The sequence below is a fragment of the Balaenoptera borealis genome (assembly GCF_965194805.1).
Source record: "Balaenoptera borealis genome assembly, chromosome: 10".
In the NCBI taxonomy this organism is placed as follows: Eukaryota; Metazoa; Chordata; class Mammalia; order Artiodactyla; family Balaenopteridae; genus Balaenoptera; species Balaenoptera borealis.
Genome location: NC_138874.1, coordinates 109,211,909 through 109,236,951, shown reverse-complemented (window position 1 = coordinate 109,236,951; position 25,043 = coordinate 109,211,909). Strand labels below are relative to the sequence as shown.

Here is a 25,043-nt window from a genome sequence, read left to right as displayed (position 1 = left end):
AGTCACTGCTCTAGAAGACAGAGGATTTAGGGCCCAGACTGGAGGCTGCTGCATTCCCCTAGATGGGCAGAGGGGACCCTTTAAGGTGGTGGGATAGTAGCAGCAAGAAGAAAAAGATTAACAGAAGAGACACTTAAAAACAAAGAAGAGAATCTGGGTAAGGGAAACCAACAAAAATGCTAAGGTGTTACACCTGGGTCATTTGAGGGGAAAGGTGGCATAATCATAAACAGGCCAACTGTGAAGAAGAGCTGGTGAAGAGGTCCACAGAAGAGGCAGTAGACACCTTTAAGGTGAGATACATTGGTTTCAAGAGACAAGAAGACATTGCGATAGAAAGACAAAAAAAGCTCTGCCACACCATGCCCTCAAAACCAGGTCCCCCACATTGCTTTAATTTAGTCACCTTTTACAATACTATATTAATTCTCTTTCAGCTAAACAATGTTTTAAATTTATGCTCTGTCCTCAACCAAGTGGTTATGACTTTAAAAAGCACATAATCACACTAAAGAACCAATACCATCAGTTAGTCTCTGGCTATTACATTATTTACCATCCCAAGGGCTTCACTTTGATTTAGCATTTGATGGATAAGTACAGACGGGTCTGTCACTTGGCTGCAAGTGCGCCCGCTGACCGCATCAGCACCGGGCTCGGCGAGCTGCAGGAGCCCGGCTGCACCAGCACCACCGGCAGAGAGTCATGTGCCAAGAGGCGCCCGGCAGCTGCCACGCAGTCTGTGCCCGTCCCGTGAAGCTGTACAGTTGGCTCGAGGGCCCTGCTGATCCAGCGAGAGGGCACAAGGGAAATGGCAGAACTCCAACAGATCACTTTATCCAAGACTGAATCCCCAAAGTACATCAGAATAGACATAATTAAATGAGGCAGTGTGGACCTAAAGGTACAATGTCATCCCCACCAGGCCCTTGATGAAGGGAGTTTTGCTTTACAGAAACCTTTTTATGAAGTAAATTACATTAATTACCAACATTTAAAAACATCCAACATTTAAGGGTTCTGAATCTCTGATTTATTAGACAGCATGGAATTAACAGGTTTAGGTTATTTTACAAAAAGAGCTCAAGCCGCTCATCCACAGCAACTGGGCTTGCTGGGGGAAAAAACAATTCTTCAGACTACTGCAAAAGGACACAAAGACTCCTCATCCCACACACAGTCAGTATGAAAGGGCACACAGACAAGTTTTTTGCAAGACAGAAAACAGAGAAATCCACATACTAAATAACGCGTTCACAATGACTATAACGCACCCCTTAGGGGATAAGCATGTATTTGTAGGAAGCAAAACAAAGCTTTCCATAGAGAAACCATTTTCACGAGATGATTAGGTGGACCTGCAATGAAGAAAATACATTTCAAAAGATGGGTTCAGACTACACTAAGTTTTCACTGAAATACTTACAAATAAAAATAAGACCTTTCTCTGTATCAGAAGAATTTTTTTTTAATATATCATGGATAAAATAAATTTCAGTAAAGGTCCAAATACCATTCAGAAACATACATTTGCAAATAATATGAATAAAAAACAAAAAGCGTGGCAACAAAAATACTATTTGGAACTACCTAGAATAGGCCAAGCTAAGTTCATGTTCTGCTTCAGGGCATTATATTGAAATGAATCTCATTCTCGCTATAATTTTTTTCTTTTTAACCTTAATCACCAGTGGCTGGGTAACTGAAATGGACATGAGAACTATATAAATGTCAGAGAAATATGTAAACCTCATTAATGTTTCCAAAAATTCATTTAGAGATAGAAACAGGTCCAAATAGATGCCTGTCTAAATGTACTGCAATTACGTTACAATTATTTTTCCAAATACACAGATATGCTCTGTCTTTTCTCAGCTCATTACTGACTCAAACAATTTGCCCTTCTGGGATCAATTGTTTGCTAATAAATAATTGTTTACAGTCACAAAATGATGTTAGGAGGTTTTCTTATTAGTTTTCCTTCTGCACCCTAATAAGATTGAAAACGAGCTGATTCCCCAGAGTCTAACCTTAACCTCGCTTTGTTTCACAGCCCAGGAAATGATGACCCATCTGCTTCAGAAAATAATGGACGGCCGAGAGGAAATATTGTTTAATTGTAGATTAACCTCCTCATGAGGCAGTCTGAAGCAGCTTTAGAATTAGCAACTATAACCAGCAAGGGAAACAAATGGCTCAAGAGCCTTTTTCTCCACCATTTAAGGTCCACAAAGAAGGCAAAGGGGGTTTTACTACCTACATTTATTCACAAACATTTATTTCCACAATGGAAACAAAAACCATCAAGGTCAAAACTGATTCTCAAAAGTGCTGTCGCTGCCCTCCAATTCTGTTTGTCCAAATACCTTTAAATGCAGCAAACCATCTCATGCACTAAAGAAAGTGTTTGTTTTAAAAAAAAAGGCAATAAAAACCTCTTTTCCAATATTTTCAGGTTCTTATAATATTAAAATTAAAATTTTTCCCTGGTTTCTTTGTTAAAAGTAATAAATCCACCATTGGGGAGTATGAATTGTTTTATTATCATCAACATGGCACTTAAGTAAATGAAATCTTGTCAAGTACATGGTGACCTACAAGTTCAAAAGAAAAAAGAACAGCATGAGATCAAAATGGCCAGCCAGGACAAGAGATACAAAAGTGAGAGATTAAATGCAAACACAGCCCTTTATCCAACAGGCTTCACATGCTAAGTCTGTTCTAAAGTCAAACCTGTAAAAGCACACATGATATTGAGTATTTAATACTCTGCCCCCTCTCAGGGACTCAACCAATTTAGCAAGGGGACTCTATACCATTCTAACTCAGAGAGGTACAGAAATCCTGAAAACAGTCAGTTAGTCCATAAATATTTACTGAGGACTTCCTTCCAGGGCCTGAGTAGACAGGGACAAGGAACAGGACAAAGACTCTTGGGGGTTGGTATTTTATGGTTAAACAAGTGCCTAAGTATCAGGTTTCCCTTAAGCCTGGAAGCCTGGTGCAGGTAATTAAGTAAAAAGCTTTGCCCTAGGTACCAAAAAATAGAAATGGTTCCTCTCTGTCAGCAGTTACAACCAAGAGCCAAAGACATCTATGAAAATTTCAAAACTAAGGAAATCTGCTATTGCAGGCAAGGCCATATTACTCTGAATTTCCAGTAAGACCTGAAGGTCATTCATTTTGTGTAAATATTAAAGAAACAACCTCTGTGGAGAGGGAAGATTTTTGGCAGTTCAAATTCTTAAATATCTTAAATAGAATTTGCTAAAATAAATTATTCTTGAATTCTTCAACTTAATTTTGAAGCAATGAGTTAGTAATAACTCCAGAGATTCAAATAATAGTGCCTATTCAAGAAGAATGAGAGTTTGACATTCTTCTCTACAAAACAACTAGGCACAATTTTATCCATCAGACGTCTATCAACCTACGGATATTGAAAGCTTGGGAGAACAAGATAAAATCAACTCCAACCCTAGAGTCAGCTGTAATATCGAGCAGGCATCAACAATGCTATTCATGAATTTAGAAAAATTAATAAATCCTGGGGTGAATGCAAGAAAAGGCTCAAATACAGGTGAAGCATACTCACTTGGGTTTTGTTTCTGCATCTGTCACTTGGCGAATGAAGATACCATCTTCGGGATGTTCCGTGTCATCCATTTCATACATATACGATGATGCTATTGCAAGTGTAGTCCCATCATTACTGAAGGCGAGTGACGCAATGCTGGTGGGGTACCGATGGAACTGGCACAATCGCTTTTTGTTAAATGGATCCCAAATATTTACAAATCCATCAGAACCACCTGCAAGTAATTTCAAAAGAGTTACAACAGTTCTTAAAAGCAGATACAAAAATAACCATTATCTTAACCATTTTTAAGGTCACAGAAGTTACAATTTCCCCAGGGAGTACTATATCAGATTTTCTTCCCTTTAAATATCATAAAAAGCAAGCAAAATTTTTTAAAACTCTGCCCAAGTATAAACGTGCAGTGTTCAATTAATAGCAAAATGATGTTATCTTAACAACTAGATACAGGTTAGCGTACCTGTGGCAAAGGTATTGTGGATGTTGTGAAACGAAATGGCGTTGACTGGGTAAATTTGCTCAATATTATTTTCTTTTAGTCTGTGACACTTGAAGGCATACTTCTTCTTCTGTACCTCAGGGCTTGGGTCCAAGTACTCAACTGCCACTCGGCCTTCAATAGAGCTTAATACATAACCCTGAAAGGAAATCAGAGGACAAAAATGGTGAATCCCGCTTCCAAAGCAAGGCCTGGATTCTCAAATTCAACCCAATTCCCAAATTCAGCCCACAGTAAAGAAAGATGATTATTTTTAAAATGAAAAGAGAATACAGCCAGGTTTTAACCACATGTTTAAACTGTACTAACATAGTTAAGATCACTCCAAAAATTTAAGAACACTTATACCTGTTTTATTACAAGTAAATAAATAAAAGGCCACTATCATTTGCCTTCTTCATTCTACCAGTACCCTGCACACTGCAATCAAAAATGTTGAGTTATTCTGTCAAACCTCAACAAGAATTTTAAAGTGTTTCAATATCATTTATTTGTTGTCCTGTCCAGAAGGGGACTCGAATTCATTCCATCAGCTGGAATATATTTTTCTTTGCTCTACGCCTCCTCACCTCTAACAACTCGAAGAGAATTGTGTCTCCTTCACTGAGGGTACCAATAATCCAAACCAAGTGGAAAACCAGCCTTCCATCTTGGTCATCCTGCCTCTCGCATTTAACTACAGCAAGTCAAGTGTACACACAAACCACAGAGATTTTCAGCGATGTTCAAAAGTGGCTTATAATTTCAAACCTTTCCTCACTTTGCCTCGAAATAGTATGTCAAAGAAAGTAAGAGATGAAGATAAATATGAAATCTATATATATTTTTTTTAATTCTTCAAGGTATGAAAAAGATTTGCTCCTAAAAAACTACTTATGGAGAAAAAAAAAATCAGTAAAATGTTACTTTTAAACTTCCATCATAAACTGGAAATAAACTCCGACGGAAAATTTTAGATAGAAGACATAATAACATTCATAAATGCAAGCATATTTTAATCATGCACTTAAATCTCTAAAGTTTCACATAACTGCAATTCCTTATCTTCAATGGAAATTCACAATATCCTGAGAAGAAGAATTGTGATCACCATTTGAGGTACTAGCCTTCTGACAAGCACTAAAGGATAGCCATTAGATTCCAAAGATATCCACTGTTTTTAATGACTTTTCCTCTTGTAAAATTCCTACAGCAGCTGACCCCACCACCAACTTCCCTTCGAACTTTAAGGATTTGGGGAGGAAAGGGCAGATTAATGAAGTGTCACCTCATCTAGTAATGATGATGGAAGGGTGACCTACCCTGTTCGTCATTATATGAGGGACAACGCCTCTCTACCCTCAATGGCATTCTTTGAAAAAAGAAAAATCCAAGTTCTGCTAGCAGACTGACTAAACTCTATTAGCATTAGGGTACAAAGAGGCGCAAAAAAAAAAGAAAAAGAGAGAGAGAAAACAGCAAATTCCATAATCCTAAATTTCCAGGTTTAAATTTGAATTTGCTGGTCTGTAAATTAACATACCTGCAAAGCTCTGATTACTGTACACCTGTCAAGCATCCTGCACTAGGATCACCAAGGAATCTGAAAACCTCTACTCAAACCCCTGGCAGATTACTTATCCTCTCTGAACATCAAAGCTTTCTCTAAAATTGAGTTAACATACCACCTTTTAACAAAAGGCTATCAAAAATTTACAACAACAAATGCTAAATCTAAATCTAACAAATTCTAAATCACTACTCAAAAAAAAAAGCAAAGCTTTAAAAGGCAGTGACCAAATCATTATCATATAAGATCCTCTTATTTTCAAATTCCCCAGGCACAGGGAGGAGAGGTCAGTACCTGCTTGTTTGGAAATGCTCGTATGCAGCGAGTCTGGTACTTGAGGCTGGACTCCCGGCGCTGCTGCACGTAGCCCATGTTCCGTAAGTCCCACACCAACACTCTGCGGCCTGCGGTGCCCACAATCAGCCGGTCTCCGGACACTGAGAGGGTGTACACCTTTCAAGAAAGACCAAAAGTTGCTGAAAATCATCTGCTTGCCTGCAAATGGCATTTCGCACCAAGATAAAGTCCACTAATCATAAAACCATAAAAAAGTTAGCTGATCAGGTTCACAAACACAGGTACAAAATTTTAAGTGCTACAGTTACACAAACCAATTGACACAAAATAATAAACACAAGATATTCTTAATACTTAACCAAGTATCACATAATGCACATTCTAGTTAACTCTCCGAAAGCATCTTTGAAACAATTCTCTTCGTTACTAAAACAAGTTAAATTATTAAACAATTTTTACAGTCCTCTTGTTTCATTCAGTGACAATATAAAATTGTAGAAAATACTCAAAAAGGAGATAATAAAGCCATAAAAACAATTCAAGATACCTTTCAATGGGCTTCTGGCTTTTCATAAAACAATCATTTTCAAAGTTATTTTTCTATGACCACCTTTTGGAAGGATATTTCATGTTGTAACTCTAAAAATCTTGACTCTCCCAGTTGTCACACTGAATAAATAGGCCTTCCCAGGAAGAGTGAGAGAGCTATCATTAATTAGCTTCTTAGTTGCTTTTGGTGGCATAGGAACTCAAAATTAAAAGACAAGGATAGTGGTCTGGCATATGACAAGGCAAATTCTTATACCCTGACGTCATACTGAACACTCAAGACAGAGTTATCCTTAGGGAAAATTTAAAAAGAATTTTATTCCCTAAAAGCATCTATTTTTTTCCCCTCAAAATTCCTTTTCTTCAATATCAAAACAACTTCCACAAAATATTCCTTTAAAACAAATCACAAAATTTCCTGCAAATAAGCATTTAAAGTTACTTATTTTCAAATATGTTATCTGGGGACTAAATAGAGATAGCAAATTCATGAGAATGGTGGCAAAACGTATGTTCCGATCATATTAAATCATTTTTTTAAAGTCTAGACTTCAGGTATATAACTATGCCCTGATCATTACTTTCAATTAATAAGCAACTCTAATCTAATATTTTAAAACCTGAAAAATCACTATAAAAAATGAAGAGGCCTCATGACATGGTAAGACATCTCTTTAACATTCAGTAATTAAACCTTATGGTTAGTAATCACTAATATGTTAACCACATACCACCAGCCCAGAGGAAAAAAACAAATTGGGTTTCACAATGTAACGACCTGATAGTCTCTACAATCTGGCCTTTAAATTCAACAGCTAATTTGACCAAGGGAAAAAGAAGAAATTTTAAAGATTCAAAACAGTAGATTTAACACAAGCGTATTTCAGTAAGACATGTTAAGATTTACCGCTGTTTATTCAGAAAACATGTTTGCAGAAAAACAGAAATTAACTTAAGACATATGAAACACCAAATTAAAAAAAACACAGAAAGAGATCAATTTATAACAGTACAATCAGAATGGGAATTTTATCTTAAATCTTTACTATACAGGTGACACACAAGCTTCTAAAAGTGCTTTCTATCCCCACGGATCATAAATCAAGTAAAAACACTGTCATGCTACTGACTAGGTATATACATTTATCAAAGACAGTATTAAAAAAAGTGACATAATGAACCTTGCTGAACCAATAAGCAGCTTGATTCAGTGTGGCTGTCCATTATATGATATTCTGTCAGCAATTTATCACAGCTCTTAACATGCTACATACAACCATAAATCAAAACTAGAAACAATGCAATTATTTTATTCTGAACAAAGGTCTTGCCAGGAGTAGATTCGAATGTGATGTGACAAAAATAATGGCTCTTTGGATGCACTACAGTATATAATGACAGCTAACAGGAACTGAATAGTATATTTACACTGAGGAAATAGACTCAAGTGAAGGATACCTTTAAATTGCTAAAACAATCAATCTTTAAAATTAACTACCACCTGATAAAGTCTGATAAAGGATACAGCAAGAATGCTCAATTACACTTCCACTGTACAAATCAAAAGGTTACAATAATACACAAAGTTTCAGTTTTAAAAAGCTTCCTTCACTACAGCCTTCAAACTACATCTGTCAGTATTAAAAATAAATAAATGGTAAAAACCAGGGAATATAGGCCATCTTTTTCACTAAACTTCAAATGATAACCCACTTCACCCTCTTAGTCAACTCAAGAGAAACCTCAGATCATAAGTGAAAAGGAGTGATGCTCCGTCCCACTTCCTGGTTTGGGGCCGTCAAACCCAACTGAAGGCAATGGAACAGTCTTTGCTAAATGACTTCTCTGCAAAGTTCAGTCTTTGCTAAATGACTTCTCTGCAAAGTTCAGTCTTTGCTAAATGACTTCTCTGCAAAGTTGCTTCTCAGCCCCAGGACTGAAAGCGTTAATACACGCAAGTGGGTTTAGGACTAGTGCTATCCAGTACAAATATGACAACTGACAGAAAATGTAGACCAAACTACCAAAATTAGTTTTCCTTCACATATTTAGCTGAGTTTGTAAAATAGACTCATCAACTCTTAACCTCTAAATTCAACATCATATTCATCATTTATCAAGTCAAACCATCCCAAGGACCATAATTCCTGTTACAAATATAAAGAGCCTACCTTTTCAGGCTGAGAGAAGGTCCCAGCATTACAAGGGGTTCTGGGATCCCACAATTTAACTGTCTGATCCCAACTCCCAGTAACCATCACATTCACTTCTGGACAGTATTCAACACATCTGATAGGGGCATCATGGGTTCCAACAAGATTTTCTGTAGGAAAAAACAAACCAATAAACCACACCTAGCTTTACTAAACAAAGATTCCTCAAGTGAACAATAGAAGGAAACATTCATTGCACTGTAACGAATCCGCTTCCACCCACTCAATGGAAGTACTACACACAGAAAAATTTCTCCATGACTACGAGAAGTCATCCTTTCACCTCTGTTCACCTGACAGCGCATAGCTTGATTCACTGGCATGGTAATACCAAAAGCTGACTTCAGTTTCAGATTACATTAAAATGGTGGCATATTTGTTATTTTCCTCACTTGATTCTAGATTCCTTCAAATCAGGAACCTTGTTTAACTCTATAGTTCTGACTATCTAGTACAGGTTCTGATACATGGTAGGTGCTCAAGAAATGAAATGAACCAATGAGTGGAGAACTCTGGTCGAATGGATCTGGATAAAACTTATCGCATTAAGCTGATGTTTCAAAGAAACTTATTTAAGTGGTAACAGGATTATCTGAGAGCTGGGGATGAGGAAGGCAGGGAGTCTTATGATTAACCCACTTGGTTTTCATGGTGGGTCAAATTTCTAATACACAATTTCTTTCCTCTCAATTTCAACTCTTCACCCTATCTGATTCATTCATTCAACTAACATCTACTGAATGTCTACTATGTGCCAGAATCTATACCACATGCTAAGGATACAACAAAGAACAAACAATATGTGGCCCTGATCCTCAAAGAGGAAAACTACCTGTTTAAAAACATACTTTTGTTTCTCGTTTAAATGGTATCTCGTGAAGTTCAGCAATGACCTTCTGAGAATAAACAGCTAATTCCCTTAATTATGGTCTCTAACATCAAAAACCTTTGTTTGCTTTTCAGTGCTTTTTTTCTCCTGAGCTTTCAAACAAATAGAACCTAAACCTGCAAGCTAACTTCCCATCTAGAATAAGCTGCTAGCAAACAAAACCAAACATCTGCAGCTGTAAGTTACATGACAAAACGGCTTTCATGCAAAAGCCTCTTCTGATTGGATCCTTCTTTTTTTTTTTTTTTTTTGATAAGATATCATGCCCATCCTCTATCCGTCCTCCCACTGTCCAACTCATCCTCGTTAGTCATATCGCTGTGCCTTGCCATGTCCTTCAAGTACATCTATGTCTAACTCACGCATATACCAAAAAAAAAAAAAAACCCTCCACTAGAGAGCTCTGTGTATTCGGGTTCCATTCCAATCTCTACTCTGCTCCAAAGTCACCATAAAAATGTGGGTAAGTTATTTCGTATCTCTTAGAAATTAACTAAAAGAAAACGTGCCATCTTGTCCTTCACTCAATAAATGCAACTGAAGCATATTCTATGCTAAACAATTATACAAGCAGGCTTAACATGGTATCCGGACAGGGTTGGCTATTTTATAATGTTAAATTTTTTAAAACCTATCTTCCTTCAGTCTAAACTAAATTAGCTTCTGAAAAGAGAACGCTGAAACATCAGCACTGTCCTGGAAAAATCCTACTGAAAGGTAGTCCACTGCGGGACCCAGTCCCCTTCTGAGGGCAAGGGAAAGGTCAAATACTTAAGTGCCACTTCACGTAAACACTGTGGATGGAGACCATGAGTTTCACTGATAAAATCCATGCATAATATTTTGTGATTGTAATTTAATGGTTATCCTTTAAACGAAAAAGTCCTGAATTTAAGCCATTTTTACTTGTATCTAAGCAACTTAGGAACTAAGCAATTCAGGAACTACTCTTCATGAATAAACATTTACAAGTAAGCACTAACTAAGAAAATACTAAACTGGTAAAAACGTGACTATGTTACCTTGATCAGTGTTCAAATCATGCATTTTCAATTGATGGTCTAATCCCCCACTCCAGGCATGTGTTGGATCCTACAAAACAAAGTTGCAAGTCATTTAAAACTTACAGAGCTTTAAAAAGAATTTAAAAATTCCTGTTTCCACAGCCAACTATCCAGTTTATGCTCAAGACGAGAGGTACACTGGGCTCAGCTACTCATTGTAAACAAACAAAAAAACAGTACAAAAAATAAAGCAAATCACGGAGCTGAGAAAACTACTACGCCAGAAAATTAAGGAAGAACTGTTCACCACACTGGCTGACAGCCAACAGGCATTCCCATGGACTCGCAAACAGACCTTCCTTTTAACAAGGCAGCCAAATGTTACTGTCTTGTTGTGAGTTTCAAACACATTACGTGCAAAAGGTCTGCAGAGTTACGCCATTAGAATCCAAGGGGAGACGGAGTTCCTGACGTCTGCAAGTCCCCAGCGCCAAAAAAAACCCACACACAAAAACAAAACCAAACAAACCAAAAAACAGTACCTGGGGCGCAAGGTAAGTGTTGGGGGAAGGGAGGGGAGCTGTCCAAATGACCCCACTGACAAAAGCCTCTGCCCAACAACGGAAAACGGACACTGTTGACCAGGAACACCACACCAAGGATATTAAAGGGGGGCAGGAGCGGAAGCGGAGGACACCTACGTAGAAAGCGCAGTCCAGGACGGCGCCGGTGTGCTGGTACTTGAGCCGCATGGAATTGGCCGGCACATCGTAGAGGCGCACGGACGTGTCCCAGGAGGAGACCAACAGGAACTGGGAGGTGTTCGGGCTGAACTTCACCGAGGAGATGCCGTCCTCGGGTGGCTGGTTCAGCTTGAACTCGTTAGAACCGGTCATCTACGGAACAAGCGCCCAGTGAGAGTCCCCAAGGGTCCGGGGGCTGGACTCGCCGACGGCGGGGCAGCGAAGGGGCCCCACCGGGGCGGGGCCTAGGGAAGGCCGCCGACACGGCCTCTGCGCCGACACGGCCTCTGCGCCTGCGCGGAACCGCCGCGCCTGCGCGGAACCGCCGCGCCCGCCGCGGTCCGGCCTTATCTCCCCCACCCCGCCCGCCGCCCCTCCTAAGCGCCCCAGCCGGCCAGGCCGCCGCCACCGCCACCGCACCCCTAACTCCAGCCTCCAGCGTGGCCCGCCGCGGGCTCCTGCACCCCGGCCTCCCCCGCTGGGCCTGCCGCCCCGCGTGCTCCTGAAATAAAAGAAAACCTTTGGAAGAGGAACCGGTTCCCAGAGGACGGCTCCGTCAGCTCCGGGCCCGAGGTGGGAGTGGAGGGGTCCCCACAGAGTTCGCTACTGCGCCCGGCCGCCTCTCCCCGTTACCTTAGCCTCCCTCAGAAGCAACTTCGCCGCTACTCGCCACCGCCTAGCTTCCCTCGAAGCTCTCGCGGGCCGGGCGAAGGGGGCGGAGAGGAAGTTCCAGCCAATGCCTGCCATTGGCTGATTTCAAACGCCAACGTCTCGCTCTAGGCAGCCGATTGGTCCGCCCCGGAGGCCGGGCGTCGGTCAACCCAGGCAACCTGTTCCGGCACAGAGGCTTTTCCGATCACGTGGCCTCTTTTCACCACCAGGCTGCGGCGCCAGCGGCGGTGCCGGACGAGTGAAAACTACAACTCCCAAAGAGCATCGCGCCAAGGCTACGCTCACGCCCTCGCCCGTCCTTGTGCGGCACGCTGGGAAATGTAGTCTCCCTGGGGCCGACGCCCGGCCTGTCCTCTGAATAGTAGGCGGGAAAGATGCTCTTTCCAGTTGACTCTTGGGGCCCTCCCCATCTCAGTTAATCTCTCAGACACAAGAACCTTATTTTGGTCAGTACTTTTATAGAGCTAAATTAGTCTCCCTTCCACTGCACATGCATATGCCCATGAAGTTGACCAAAACTGGAGTGGAGAAAAAAATATTTGCTCTAATGAAGTGTATATTTTGCCCTACTTTTTTCTCATTTTCCTGGACTTTCCACCTATGCACCGGGCTCTCACATTTCCCACTGTCGAAGATCTACTGACCTTAGAGATATTCATCCTTATTTATACTCTGCTTTATCTCTTCATTCCATTTTCCTGCAAACATTTATTGAGCACCCAGCACACCCAGGCCTGGTGAGAAAACCAGGAAGATGCATTAATCAGACCAATTCTTGCTCTTGAGGAACTCTTTGTCCAGAAGGTTGGACAGACTGAGAAACAAATGATGATTACTCTGCAGTGTGTTAAAGCTCAAAAGCCTCTTTGAGACATATGTTCAAGTAGGGCCCTAAACAGCTACAAGCTTCTCCCACCCCAAGAACTTGCCAGACTTGCAGGCTCAGTTTGCTGGATTTTCTGTTTCTAGAATCCTCCAGAAATAGGAGAATCAAGAACATTGCTCCTGTAATGAGAAATAATTTGGTCTCCATGAAAGAAAAGCAATACTTAATTTATAACTAGAATGCTGTGACTCAGTTACTCTTGAATATCAAAGGTGCACTGAAAATTTTCAATTTAATCCATGCTATAATCTCTTTTTCACAGGCTTTTGTAAAAAAAAAAAAATCTTATGTTATTAAATGATCTTGTATGAAGTGGGAGGAAACTGCTGAGGTTAAAGTGTTTAATTTCTAAGGTACCTTGATAGAGAAAAAGTGTTGTTGGTCCTTATGCATTCATATACGCTGACTCAGGTGCACTTTTTTATGAATGGTGACACAGTAAACACACAACAACCACCCTTCTGCCCGGTGTATTGATGATATTCCTGTCAAAAGAACAGATTCTTGCCCTGTCTCCTCACCAGTCCTCATACTTGGTTCTCTCTCCTCTTTCAACAACTTAATGGCTAGGTTAAGAATTTTAAAGTGCAGTGCCTTGCCTCCATTCTAATTTTGGCTAAATAATTTTATCTCCAAATAATTTTATTTGGTTCCCTCTCCCAGTTGTTTATTTAATTCTACTAGTGTTTCGAGATTCTGAGCATGAATTATCCACTGATAAAATCTAAGCGTATTTCATTATCCAGTGTGTGTATGATTCAGGTCCCTCTGGGCAGGCAGTTGCAGCCGGACTCGATTTGAGTTTTAAGAAACGTCAATCTTTTAAATCCAGTTTAGAGCCTGAAAGGAGGCTGATGATTTTGCTGCTTATTCAAATGAATTGATAGTCTTGAGATAGGAAATCTGGCCACAATGGAGTCTTGAACATTTCAAATCCAAATGCAAAACCGTGTGTGTGTGTGTGTGTGTGTGTGTGTGTGTGTGTGTGTGTGTGTGTGTGTATACTTAGTTACCTATAAGAAAGAGGAATTCCTAAAAACTAATCACACTGTTGGATCACCTTTGACTACTAATTTCTGGATTAGTAAAAAAAGTGAAGTACCCGCTATATGACAAACTGGAAAAGGATCATCCCTAAAATCTTAAGGGCAAAAACCACTCTGCCATTAACTGCCTACAGGAAACAACTTCCTATGAAAGAAGTAAGCCCAAGAAGGATATAGTGACCCAATACTGTTAAAACCATCATCTCTTCTTAAAAAACGTAATCTATTGAAGTGCAGACAAAAATGATATGGGTGAAATATTCCTATACAAGTAGTTCCTTGAAGGCAGTTTGGTTATTTCTGCATGGAATATTCAAATAGCAACTTGAGAGGAAAGAAAAATTTAAAGCAGGTTATCTGGAAAGAGAAAACTTCATTGAAATATGTGTACCAAATAAATCAGAAAAAAACAGATCCAGTGTCAGTTCTGTTTTCTCTCTGACTAGCCAATATCTGGCATAGTTTTCAGCAAGTACTAGGGCTCAGTAAATATTTATTGAACTGAACTCAGCTGAAATGAAATAAATGCAATTGACCTAACAGCATTGGCACATGTGTTCTTGAATTTTATGAAATCTAACATAAAAAAATATGACCTCACAAATGGACAAGACACCAGGCATTTCAGACATGACACTGCGGGTCACATAGACGGGTAACAGATATCCTACATACTTTCATAAAATGCAGATAATTTCGATGCCTCTCGGCTCAGAGAGACAGGTCTGTCACGCAAATATTCCCCTACGAGAGGATGGGATCCGGGCTCCGCGCTGCCGACTCCCGGCACCTTTGCAGCGGCTAAGGAGTAGCCCGGGGCTGGAGGCAGGAGGACCCGGGAGCTCGCCCCACGTGACACCGAACCATCAGCATCCTCAAAGCTCAGGCAATTTTTTTTTTTCTGACGTTTTACAAGGAACAGGTGGCTGCGATCTAACACTGCGAGACTGCGATTTGCATGACACTCGCGCGCGTCTGTCCTCTCGGTGCCGCGCCCGCCCAGACAAGGTGAGGCAGCAGGTGCTGGGGCGCCGAGGTCCGTGGGCGCGCAAACCGCGCGCCAGGGTTCCATTCAGTGCCCGCTGCCACGTGCTTGCCCGCGACCCGACCCCTTAGCCACGCACAATGCAAACTATAAACAACAACAACAAAACAGTGTGGGGAGGAGCCTTTGCCTCCCGCGCTTTCTTTGCCTAGTCTCGGGCCTCATCCCTCCTCAGCCGAAGTGCTGCCTTTCCGCGCCCTGTTCCCGCACCGCGCGGCTCGGGAACCGTGAGCGGCTGGAAGCCTGTCGCGCCAGGCTGGGGGACGAGCAAACCGGGCTCTATACCTGATCCAGGCAGCGCCGCCCCACCTGCCCTGTGCCCTCGGAGAGGAGGCTCCTGTCACAGGTTGGACCACGTCGTACGACGCCCTGCTGCCGCCAACCCCGAGGCGCTTCCAGGGCTGGAAAGAAGCTCGTTCCAGGAGGCAACCGCTTCGGCAGTGAAGCCTGCCGCCCCCCATCTGTACCTCTCCGCGCGGGCTCCGGAGCTGGATTCCCGCCGAGGTGAGCCTCCGCCGCGCGGAGACTACGGGCACCAGCTAGTGGAAAGGGGTGCGCCTCCAGCCCACGTGCCGCCTCGGCGGGGCCAAGGTCCCAACCTTTAACCTCTGACCCCCCGCCCCACCTTCCACGTGGGGCGAGCCCGACCTCTTCTGACGCCCGCCTGCAAGCTCTTCCACGGAAAAGCGAGAAAACCTGCGCGTTAGCACACCGGACAATCAATTCCACCGAAGTTAGCAACGATGCTTAAAATGTTTTATTTTTTTCTTTTTAAAAATATTTACAGATCTGAAATCTCCCCCCCCCCCTTTCGCCCCTACCCATCCTCGGGACAAGGGAAACGAAAAGAGGAGTCGAGATCATTGTTCAAAGCCCCCAAGGGCTGGCTCGGCCAGCCGTGTGTGCGTGTGCATATATACAGGTGTATATATGGGGAGAAGAATGTACCTGGTCTGGTGTTTTTCTGATTTTTTTTCCTACCGATCAATGTCGATCTGGCCTAAACTCCCTTTCCCACCACCACCGTAGAACATCCCCTCGAACATCGTTTTCAAAACGTATTGGTTTGTTTGGGGTAGAAAGCAGATGATCTGGCTGGAGGAATGCCGATAAATACCAGAAACAATCAAAACAAAAAGTAGGGCAGAGGCCATAAATAAGAGGTAACGAATACACATGGTGTATCTCGTAATATTTCTGGAAACGCGCCGCCCTGCTCCGGAGCGGGGGCAGCCCGCGCCAGGCTGGCGGGGAGCGGGCGGGCGGCGCGGGGCCGGCGGGCCGCTCAGTAGTCGAGCTTGCTGTAGAGGTTGTAGAGCGGTAAAGCCGAGAGGTTGCTGCCCGGGTAGTAGAGCGGAGCGGGGAAGGCGAGCGAGCGCGGCACCGGCACGCGCAGCAGCGAGCTGTCCCGGAACACCAGCGGCATTCCCACCAGAGTCTGCGCCGACGCGTGCGCCATGTTGGCCGCCTCCAGCTCCGCGGAGAGCTGCCGCTTCCACTTGTTGCGGCGGTTCTGGAACCAAGTCTTGACCTGGGTCTCGGTGAGCTGCAGGCTGGAGGCAAGGCAGGCGCGCTCCGAGCTGCTCAGGTAGCGCTTCATGTCGAAGGTGGACTCGAGCTGGTACACCTGGCTGCGCGAGAAGACCGTGCGCGTCTTCTTCTTGGCCGCGCCCGCCTGCCTCTCGGCGCCGCCGCCGTCCCGCGGCCGCTCGGGCCCCGGCGACGGCGAGCCCGCGGGCAAGAGCCTCTCTTTCTCTTCCTTAAAGTCTGGGTGCGAAGAAGAAAGGAAAGGCGTGCGCTCCGAGCTCGCCGGCCCCGCGCCTCCGCTGCCCTTGGGGGTGCCTGGGGAGTGAGAACAAAGAGGAAGGCCATGGAGTTGGGAAGCCTCAAAGACCCCCAGCTCTCGCCGGAACCAGGGGGTTGGCAGGCGCCTGCAGCCTTGGTCCCATCTTCCGTGGTCCCACCCCCATCCTCTTCTCTCCCTCTCGCTGAAACCCAAAGCCCGGCACCCGGCTTTTGAAAAGCAACAGGACAGGGATCCAGCTACTTCGAGTCTGGGGTCTCTGTGCTCCCAGCTTCGTGAAAGGACGTGTGGCAACAGGGGGAGGAGATCTGGAGGGGGGACATTAGCATCATTTTAAAAGATGATTTTGCCTTGTAATAACTGAACTGGAAGAGTTCCCTGAGCTTTATAGTGTGGCATCATTTCACAGGCCGTTTGTTCTGAAATCACGCTAAGGACTAACGCGGGGCTCCCCTTGGTCAGATGTTGTAAAGAGGAACCATCTACGAAAGGCACCATTGTCAATCATCTTTGAGTGCTAATCATTCCGAGGAGAAGGAGAGAGAGAGAGAGAGGCAGAGGTCGAGAGAGCGGAAGAGAGAGAGAAGAAAAAGACGCTGAAAGAGATTGCGGTAGAGACGGACCGACCGCTCAGATCCGACTTCCAGACCTCGTGTGCAGAAAGTATAAGATGTGCAAAGGGGATATTGAGGGCACAGCCATGCGTGCGGCAGGCCCTGTGCCCAACCCACTATGGTACACTCTCCATCCAGCCCAACCTTCCCCAAAACCGCGCCGCGCGACATCTGTGTTCCCGGTTTCTTCCCGAGCGCCCGCCGGGCGGAGGAGTCAGCACCGAGCGCGCGTCTCCTCCCCTCGGCGCTGGACCCCGCGCGGCCGCGGCTCTGGCCAGGGGAGGGGGGGCCGACGCGAGAGCCCCCGCACAGCTTCCCTCCCCTAGAGCTTGCTCGCTGCTGACCCGGGGGCGTGCGATCCTTACCCAGGCAAGGAAAGGGGATGGGGGGATGGTGCTTGGGGCCGGGCTCCTTGGGGCCGTGCGGGTCTGGGCAGAAGCAGGCGGGTGCCTTCCAGCCGTCGTCCGGCTCCTCCTCCTCCGAGGACACGGACAGGCTGCGCTTCCTGGTCGGCCAGCCGGCAGGCTCCCGTGGCGCCTCCGAGGGGCCCCCGCCCAGGATGGACTGAATGGTGAAGCTGGAGACGCCGCCGGCCGCCGGACACCCCTTGCCCGCATCTTCCTTGCTTCCCATCCTGGGTTCATAAGAAATCGGAGGAAACCAAGAACTCCCTTTAGAGATGATCTGGGTGGAAGGTGGTGCAGGCAGGCAAGCAGGCAGGCGGAGGGGGGGGGGGAGGGGGGAGGGGAGCTAGGGGGAGGGGGCGGCGAAGCTGGCGAGGCGTCCCCTCCGCGCGGGGGACACGCGGGCACCGGACGGCTGCGCTGGGGTCCGTGCCCGCCCGGCTTTAGGTGCGGCCGCCCAGCCCCGGCGCGAATGCCCCTTCCTTGCCCGCCAGCTCGCCGGGTCCCCGGCGGCGCAGAGGTGGCGCGGCCTCATTTGCATAGAGGTTACTCAGACGCGGCCAATCGCAGCGCCGCCGAGCGGCCCCGGAAAATTTCAAAAAAGCCCAGGCCCCGCACGCAGCGCCTGTGCTCCCCGGAGCGCGCAAAGAGCCGGGCGGGCATTTGCTGTGTCCAACCAGCCTGGACCGAAAGCAACATAGATTCCAGCCCAAGTTCCTACCCTGTGTGGCGACACTGATCGCTCGGACCCCTGCCCTCTCGAGAGGTAGGGGCAGTTCGGGGCTCAGCTGGAGTGACCCGACGCCTCCCATAGGCGACGGGTCCTCGCACCCTCAGAGGGGCTCACAGGCTGTTCCACGACCCTCCCCAAACTCACTCCTTCTCGCCTGGGCAGGCAAGCAGGGCTGGCACCCCGCAGACCGCTGCGCCCGGCGCGGGAGGCGGGGCGGGGGGGGGCGTGGGATTTAGGAGCGTGCGCATAGGAACTGATGCTCTTTCCGGGAGCTTAACGGGGAGGCCTGGGAGCAGACAACTTGTGCCCTTCCCCACCTACAGACCCCACCCCTGTCACAGGCCCAACGGGGCTGCAATATCGTTGGGGGTGGGGGAGGGAAGCCCTAGATCTTGTTTCAAGAGATCCGGGTTCAAGTCCCAGCACCCTCATTTCCATGCTGCGTGAACTTGGACAAGTGAAGTCCCAGTCGGAGCCTCACTGCCCTCATAGGTGATATGAACTTCTCGTTAATATCTCCCCTTCACCTGTTTCGAGGATGGCCTTAGGTAGGAATGAAAAAGCACCGGAAAGCCTAGAATCACTAGGAGCTCATAGTAGGTCCTCTGTAAACCTTTGTAAACAGCCCAGAGCTCGGCCTCCTGTTCCATAAGTGACTCTCACTTTTAGGCAAATATTGGAGGTGAGGGAATTGCTGCAAAAAGAGAAGCGCTTCGCTCCAGGAAAGGAGAGAAGGAGGTGAGGGGAGCGACGTGGTTTTAGAATTAGAGAAAGTGTATTCAAATGGCTGGGTGACCTTGGACAGGATACGTAAACCTTCTGAGCCTCGGTTTCCTCATTCCTAAAATTGGGGGGAGAAGCAACGATTACCTCGCAGAAGCTGTATGAGGTCAAAGCGCCTAACTCTGAGCACAGCTTGCGGTGGGCGCTCAATTAACCATATTTCCCTACCTCATCCTCACGGCCCCCTCAAAGCCCTGACTCTTGTTCTTTTAATTCCCAGATCAGCTGGTACAGGATGTGGAACCAGTCCGGCGCAGGCAAAATGTTTCGGGGGCACAGCTGTCTATACAAGCGTCGAGGAACCGAAGGTGGAAGCAAGGCTCCGAGGCGCTCAGACAACCCCACCCCCTGGGTCTGAGGCCTCGAGACCGCTCGACCAAATGATCCCGGGAGCCCTGACCCTAGGGTGCCCCCCAAATGCAGCCAAGGGTGAGAGGAGACTCTGGAATCAGTCCCTACAAATGTCCAGACGCTGCACCATGACGGTGCAGTTCCCTCCTCGCCCGCGCCGCGCCCGGGTTATTGAGCAAAGCGCTTATAATATCATTAGCCGCGGTGAGTTACCGACTGCAGCCTTACCCGTGGCAGAACCTCTCCCTACTTAACTCCTCCAAGGGCTCGTTAATGGGCTAATTGATTAGGAGTCGGCGGCGCAACCGGGGCAGAGGCAGGCAAGGGGGCGGGGGGTGGGCAGAGGCTGTGCGCCACGGCCCGGGAGGCCCGCGAGGGGCAGGTGCCGGCCTCCGTCACCGCATTAACCTCTTCAGGGCTCGGCGGCGGGGTCGAGACACATTACAAATGGTCAGCTTTAATCATGGTGTCAGCTCATTAACCCGGAAGGACCCGGTGCTGAAATACAATTTGTGCGTCCCCCTGTGCGGGGCCGCGGCGCAGGCTCCCGGGCCACATCACAGCCCGTCCCGCGCGCTCCCGCACGGTTGGGGGGTAGAAGGGCGCATCCTGAAAACAAACACCCGACTCTCACCCGCCTGCGACCTCTCCGCCTCCCGCAAGCACCCTGAGTGGGTGCTGTCTCCCGGCCCGGGCTGAAGCCACCCGGCGGGAAATTGGCGGACCGGAGGAGCTGAGCCTGCCCTCCACTGGGGACGAAAGAGGATTTGGGGTAGAGGGAGGGCATTGGTTGAACACTTCTGAGCTAGCAAATACTTGGTGCTGGCAACCTGGAATATTCTGAGAGCATCCTACCATTCTTCACTTTAATCCTCACAGCAAACCTGTGGTGCAGATCTGTACCCCACCCCCACCCCCAATGTACAGGCAGAGAAACTGAGGCTCAGGAAAAACAAAAAAACAGCCCAAGCAGAGTAAGCAAGATTGAAGCCCAAGGTTGTTCCACTGCCAATACCTGACTCTTTGGAAGGGGCGAGGGGCGGGGCATGCATTGGCCTTGAGCTTGGGAGTGGCTGCGGGGTAGACTGTGAGGACCCCCGCCATCTCGGGACCGCGGGGGCAAATGTTTGGGTGGAGTCAAGGGCCCACAGGGTTGGCCTCAGCCAGAGCAGTGACCAAGTGAGGCAGCAGCTGGGCCTCCGGGGTGGGCCTCGGAGAAGCAGCTCTCAGACCGGGGAACGCCGAGGGACTGGGGAGCTGACCTGTGCAGCCTGGCTTGAGGACTATAAGAAACCATGCGGCCTCGCTACCCCACAAAGGCCACCACCCGCCTCTGCGGGCTAGTTTGGGAGGGAAGTCAAAAGGAACCATCTGGCCTCGTTCTCCGCCTGCTCGCTACTCCCTCTCCCTCTGACGGTCTCGTCTACACAGCGTCGCGCTACAACCAAGTGCTGTGCGCCCTCCTCCTCCACCCTGACGCTCTGTGCACCTTCAGACGCGAACGCCTGAAGCCTCACGCACGTGCTTGCATAAAGGCTTTCGCAGTCACACAGTCAGCAAACGTTCACTGAGCCCCGACTAGTGTGTGCCTCACACTGACACACTCTGAACTGAGTCGGGGAAGTGGTGCTGGTGGCGCAGGACGGAGGCAGGGAGGCTGTGGCGGAGACTCCCCTCTCCTCCAGTCTCTTCAACTGGGCACCTGCAGGGACTCCCCCACCTCGGGCAGACAGCAGTCCCACGGCAGGGGCCAGAGGGCCAAGACACGATCTTCCCGCCATCCCTTTAGGGCATTTGGGGGGGCGGTCCCCAAGACTTCACGGCGAGTGCAGAGGCCCACACGCCCTCTCCTGGGCTCAACGCAGCTGCCAAACACACTCCCAGGAACCTGAAGCTTCAGGAACCACCACCCACAGACACCCCATCTCTCTGCCCTCAAGTGTGGCAATTCTTCAACTCAGTCTCACCTCCCACCCCACCCTCCAAGCCTCCGGCTAGCTGCGCCCCGCCCTACTCCAGTCAGATTAACAGCCCCTACCCAGGAGGAAGGCCCCTCATCATCTTCGGGATGCCCCCCACCCTTCCTAGGAATTAGGCATAAACGGGTTCCAAGGAATGTGATAAACTTTCCGAGACTGAAAGGACGCTTAAAGTTTAGGTCCCGAGATTATGCCACTGCTCAACATTAAAGCGGCCCAGAGCAAACTTGCCGAGGAGCCTAATAAAAATTGATCCTCTCTTCTCTGCGGCAGTTGGGAAATAGGCTGGCTGAGCCGGGTAATAGTAGAAGAAGGCTCCCTCTGAAATGACAGATGAAGTCATAAACAAGTTTGATCTTGGAATCAAGCTTCGATAAATATTAAACACAGTCTGACCCCCCCCTTTACGTGAGTGGATTATGATATATGGCACGTCCAAACTTTAAAATAAGGAAATACCAGAGAAAATGATCTCAATAAATTTTCTAAGTATAAACGTTGATTATGTTTCGATTTTCATTCAAGGGCCTCTGCTGTTCGTTCTTTGGTGCAAATGACATCTCGCAATAGGCTTTTGGGGAAAAGGGCTCCCTATTTGAAAAAGAGAGCCCCAGAGGTGTACAATTTATGTAATCTGCGGCTGGAAAATGAATTGTGTAATTTATTGGAAAACAGAAAGTCGTGAAGATTGGATCAGCATAGCCGAGTCCCAACACCCCCCTCCCCACATCCATCAAGTTCCAATTAACAGCCTAACCAGAGAGCTTTAATGGGTTTCCAATCTAGTGGCCTGATAGACTCATCAATTCCTCTGGGAGAAATTAAGAAAATCGACCGCCCCTTGGCGACGCAGTGTCATTCCTTTCTGCAACTATATGTCAAATTAAAAACACAATTAAAATTTAAACTGTTTCAATCAAAGGGTGCCCTGCAACCTATGTTTCACTTAATAGAACTTTGATGAAAATCTGATGCGTGCACTCCATCACCAAGGGGGGCGAGGGCGGCGAAGGAGCTCACGAGAGAAGGGAATTCTTTCTATTTCTTTAAGACTTTAGCCCTCCGGTGAGGCACACCAGGTGACTCCACCTCGTCGCTCCTGACTAAATGATGGGCGCAACTCGCTGTTGCGAGTCGCTCTCGCTCGCTCGCTCGCTCTACACCTCTCCCCCAACTCTTTTTCCTCTCCGTCCACTGCAACCAGAAGGGATCCTTTTGGAAACCGGGCGACAGAGATTTGGGGCAGTTTCGCCGCGAAGACGCATCGCCTGAAGCAGCAGCCAAGGAAGGGACCTGGGCGAGTACAAGGGCGCATCTCCTGGGAACTGTCCGAGGATGCACGCTGCTTCCAGCGATCTCTTGTCTCTTGTCTCGGGAATTGCCCGGACACACGGTTGAAGTGCTACGGGATCCTGGAGGCAGAATGGTGGGGAGAAAGCCCTGGCGGATAACTGGCCCCAACTGCGCTGCTGTCTGAGACCGGATTCCCCAGAAGCTGTGGCTCCCCACCCGATAAGCCTCCAGGGTACTTCCGCAGAAGCAAGCTCGGGAACTGGCGCGTCCGAAATCTCAACTCAAGATCCGGGTCCGAGTCACTAGGCAGGGCTCCGAAGTATAGCAGGCCCACTTATCTTTACAGCCCTTTTCTCTCTTCCGCCATCCACCCACAGCACCCCTCCCCGACTATTTGTGAAGCCAAAGGGTCAACATTCGCCCTGCACACCCAGACAGGCGCATGTGCACACAAAGGCGTGCACACCGCGATATGCGTACGCCCAGACGCGCGGATCGCTCGCACCCGGAAGGCAGAGACTGGGCGGGAGGGGGTGGGCAGAGAGTGGGCGGGAAGCCGCGAGGAGGAGTGGAGGAGCCCCTCTGCCTGGCCCGGTGTAAGTGCCTGGGCGGGCGACGTCCCAGGGGCTTCCCCGGCTGTGCTCTGGACCCCGAGTGAGGATTTCTATGGGGCTCATGGTTTTTGCACCCTGACCCCGTCGCGGTGACCCAGTAGAGTGGTCTTTTCCTAGCCGCTTTGCGTTCTAAGTTTGGATCGCTGAGGGGAAGAAGCCTCCTGGATGGGTCACAGGACTCGGGGCGTGGACAAGCGCGAGGGGTGGGGCAAAATGGAGCCTTGGAGGCGGGCAGGGCGGTGCTCTGCAACGTCTCCGGTCCCCGCGGGGCCTTTCCAGGGAAGTTCAGGTGCCCCGCGCGCGCAGAGGAGTAGAAGCTGGAGTGCTTGGCCCGGGCCCAGGCAGCCCTCGCCAAAGCTCCCGAAGGTTGAAGGCTGTGCAGCCCTCTAGGCCCCCACTGCTCAGACCCCAGCTCCCATCGCCCGGGCTGCAGCGGACCCAGCGTGCTCTTGCAGATGAGAAAGCGAATCCCACCGACCTTCGTGCCTCCTCCTCCTTCTCCCCGCTCCACCCTCCAGCGCGCACTCTGGGGCTCTGGCGTGCCAGGGGACGTCCTGGCTCAGAATGAGGGCCCAGTGGCGGGGGTGGGGCAGTTTATATCTGTCTTGCTCTAGTTTGAAGTACACACACCCGCTCTATTTACCACCAAATAAAAGAAATACATCTGTGTTGCCAGCAGAAACAGCTCGAGAGCTGGCTCTCTGGTCTCCCAGGGCCCGGAGACGCTCCCGGGCACTCAGAGCCGCAAAGCCCAGCCCTGGGAGGACCCCGGCTCCGAGTGAGGTCCTGGCCCATAGGTATATGGGGGTCTGAAGTGGGATGATGGCGGCTCCCATAGTTTGTCCCAGGTGGCTTGTGACGAGGGAACATGAGGCATCTCTGCCCAGAGGATTTCAAGCTTCATGCCCCAGAAGTAGGAGCACCACCTCGCTCCCTGCCCAATCCTTTCCACAAGGTTCTTCCCAGCTTGCCTTAGCCTGGGACCATCAGAGAAAACCAGCTGCCCAGGGTCACCCAGAACAAAGTGTGCCTCTCTGTGTCTGTGCTGCTATGTGATCACTATGTATATGTGATGCTAAACACATATACAGGTTGGGCCCTGGGAGCCCCTGGATATGGTGTCTGTTAGGAGGTCTAACAGAAGTGTGGGGGGGGGGGCCAGTGAGCGTTTCATATCATCCTTGAGGGTGAGCGTATCCTGTATGTTGTTTGCATGTGTGTCTGGATGATGCGGAGAGGATTAAGCCAGGAAGCCGCTGCCATTGCACTGGCTTGATTAATTGGGGGTGCCAATAGGGAAGGATCTGAAGTTAGGCTAGGAGAGAAGGCTGGGTTCCACAATCTGAAGGGAGGGAAGATGAAAGGATAAAACCGGGGATGTTGGCTCAGTGTCCTAGGGATTTCTTGGAGGAGTTGAGTGGAGGTACGCTCACTCCGCCACATAGCCCCTTCTGCTGAGCAGTTCCAGAAGCTCCTGG

The 25,043-nt window shown here is 47.8% G+C and overlaps 2 protein-coding genes across 4 annotated transcripts; both read right to left on the bottom strand.

Annotated features, from left to right (window-relative positions):
• Positions 1-1,010: 1,010 nt before the first annotated feature.
• Positions 1,011-12,102, bottom strand: BUB3 (BUB3 mitotic checkpoint protein). Of its 2 annotated transcripts, none has more exons than XM_082407021.1 (8): positions 11,975-12,102; positions 11,300-11,494; positions 10,617-10,686; positions 8,664-8,815; positions 5,941-6,099; positions 4,059-4,236; positions 3,596-3,812; positions 1,011-2,594 (listed from the first exon to the last, which is right to left on the bottom strand). In XM_082407021.1, exons 1-8 carry the CDS (start codon positions 12,086-12,088, stop codon positions 2,579-2,581), a joined length of 1,101 nt encoding a protein of 366 aa, XP_082263147.1. In that variant the 5' UTR covers positions 12,089-12,102; the 3' UTR covers positions 1,011-2,578. The 2 variants fall into 2 exon arrangements, with proteins under 2 accessions (XP_082263147.1, XP_082263148.1); XM_082407022.1 differs by having other exon boundaries at positions 1,011-1,358.
• A 3,263-nt stretch (positions 12,103-15,365) lies between these two features.
• Positions 15,366-24,115, bottom strand: HMX2 (H6 family homeobox 2). Of its 2 annotated transcripts, none has more exons than XM_082408038.1 (3): positions 24,044-24,115; positions 17,774-18,042; positions 15,366-16,832 (listed from the first exon to the last, which is right to left on the bottom strand). In XM_082408038.1, exons 2-3 carry the CDS (start codon positions 18,039-18,041, stop codon positions 16,276-16,278), a joined length of 825 nt encoding a protein of 274 aa, XP_082264164.1. In that variant the 5' UTR covers position 18,042; positions 24,044-24,115; the 3' UTR covers positions 15,366-16,275. The 2 variants fall into 2 exon arrangements, with proteins under 2 accessions (XP_082264164.1, XP_082264165.1); XM_082408039.1 differs by lacking the exon at positions 24,044-24,115 and adding an exon at positions 18,534-18,716.
• Positions 24,116-25,043: the final 928 nt, after the last annotated feature.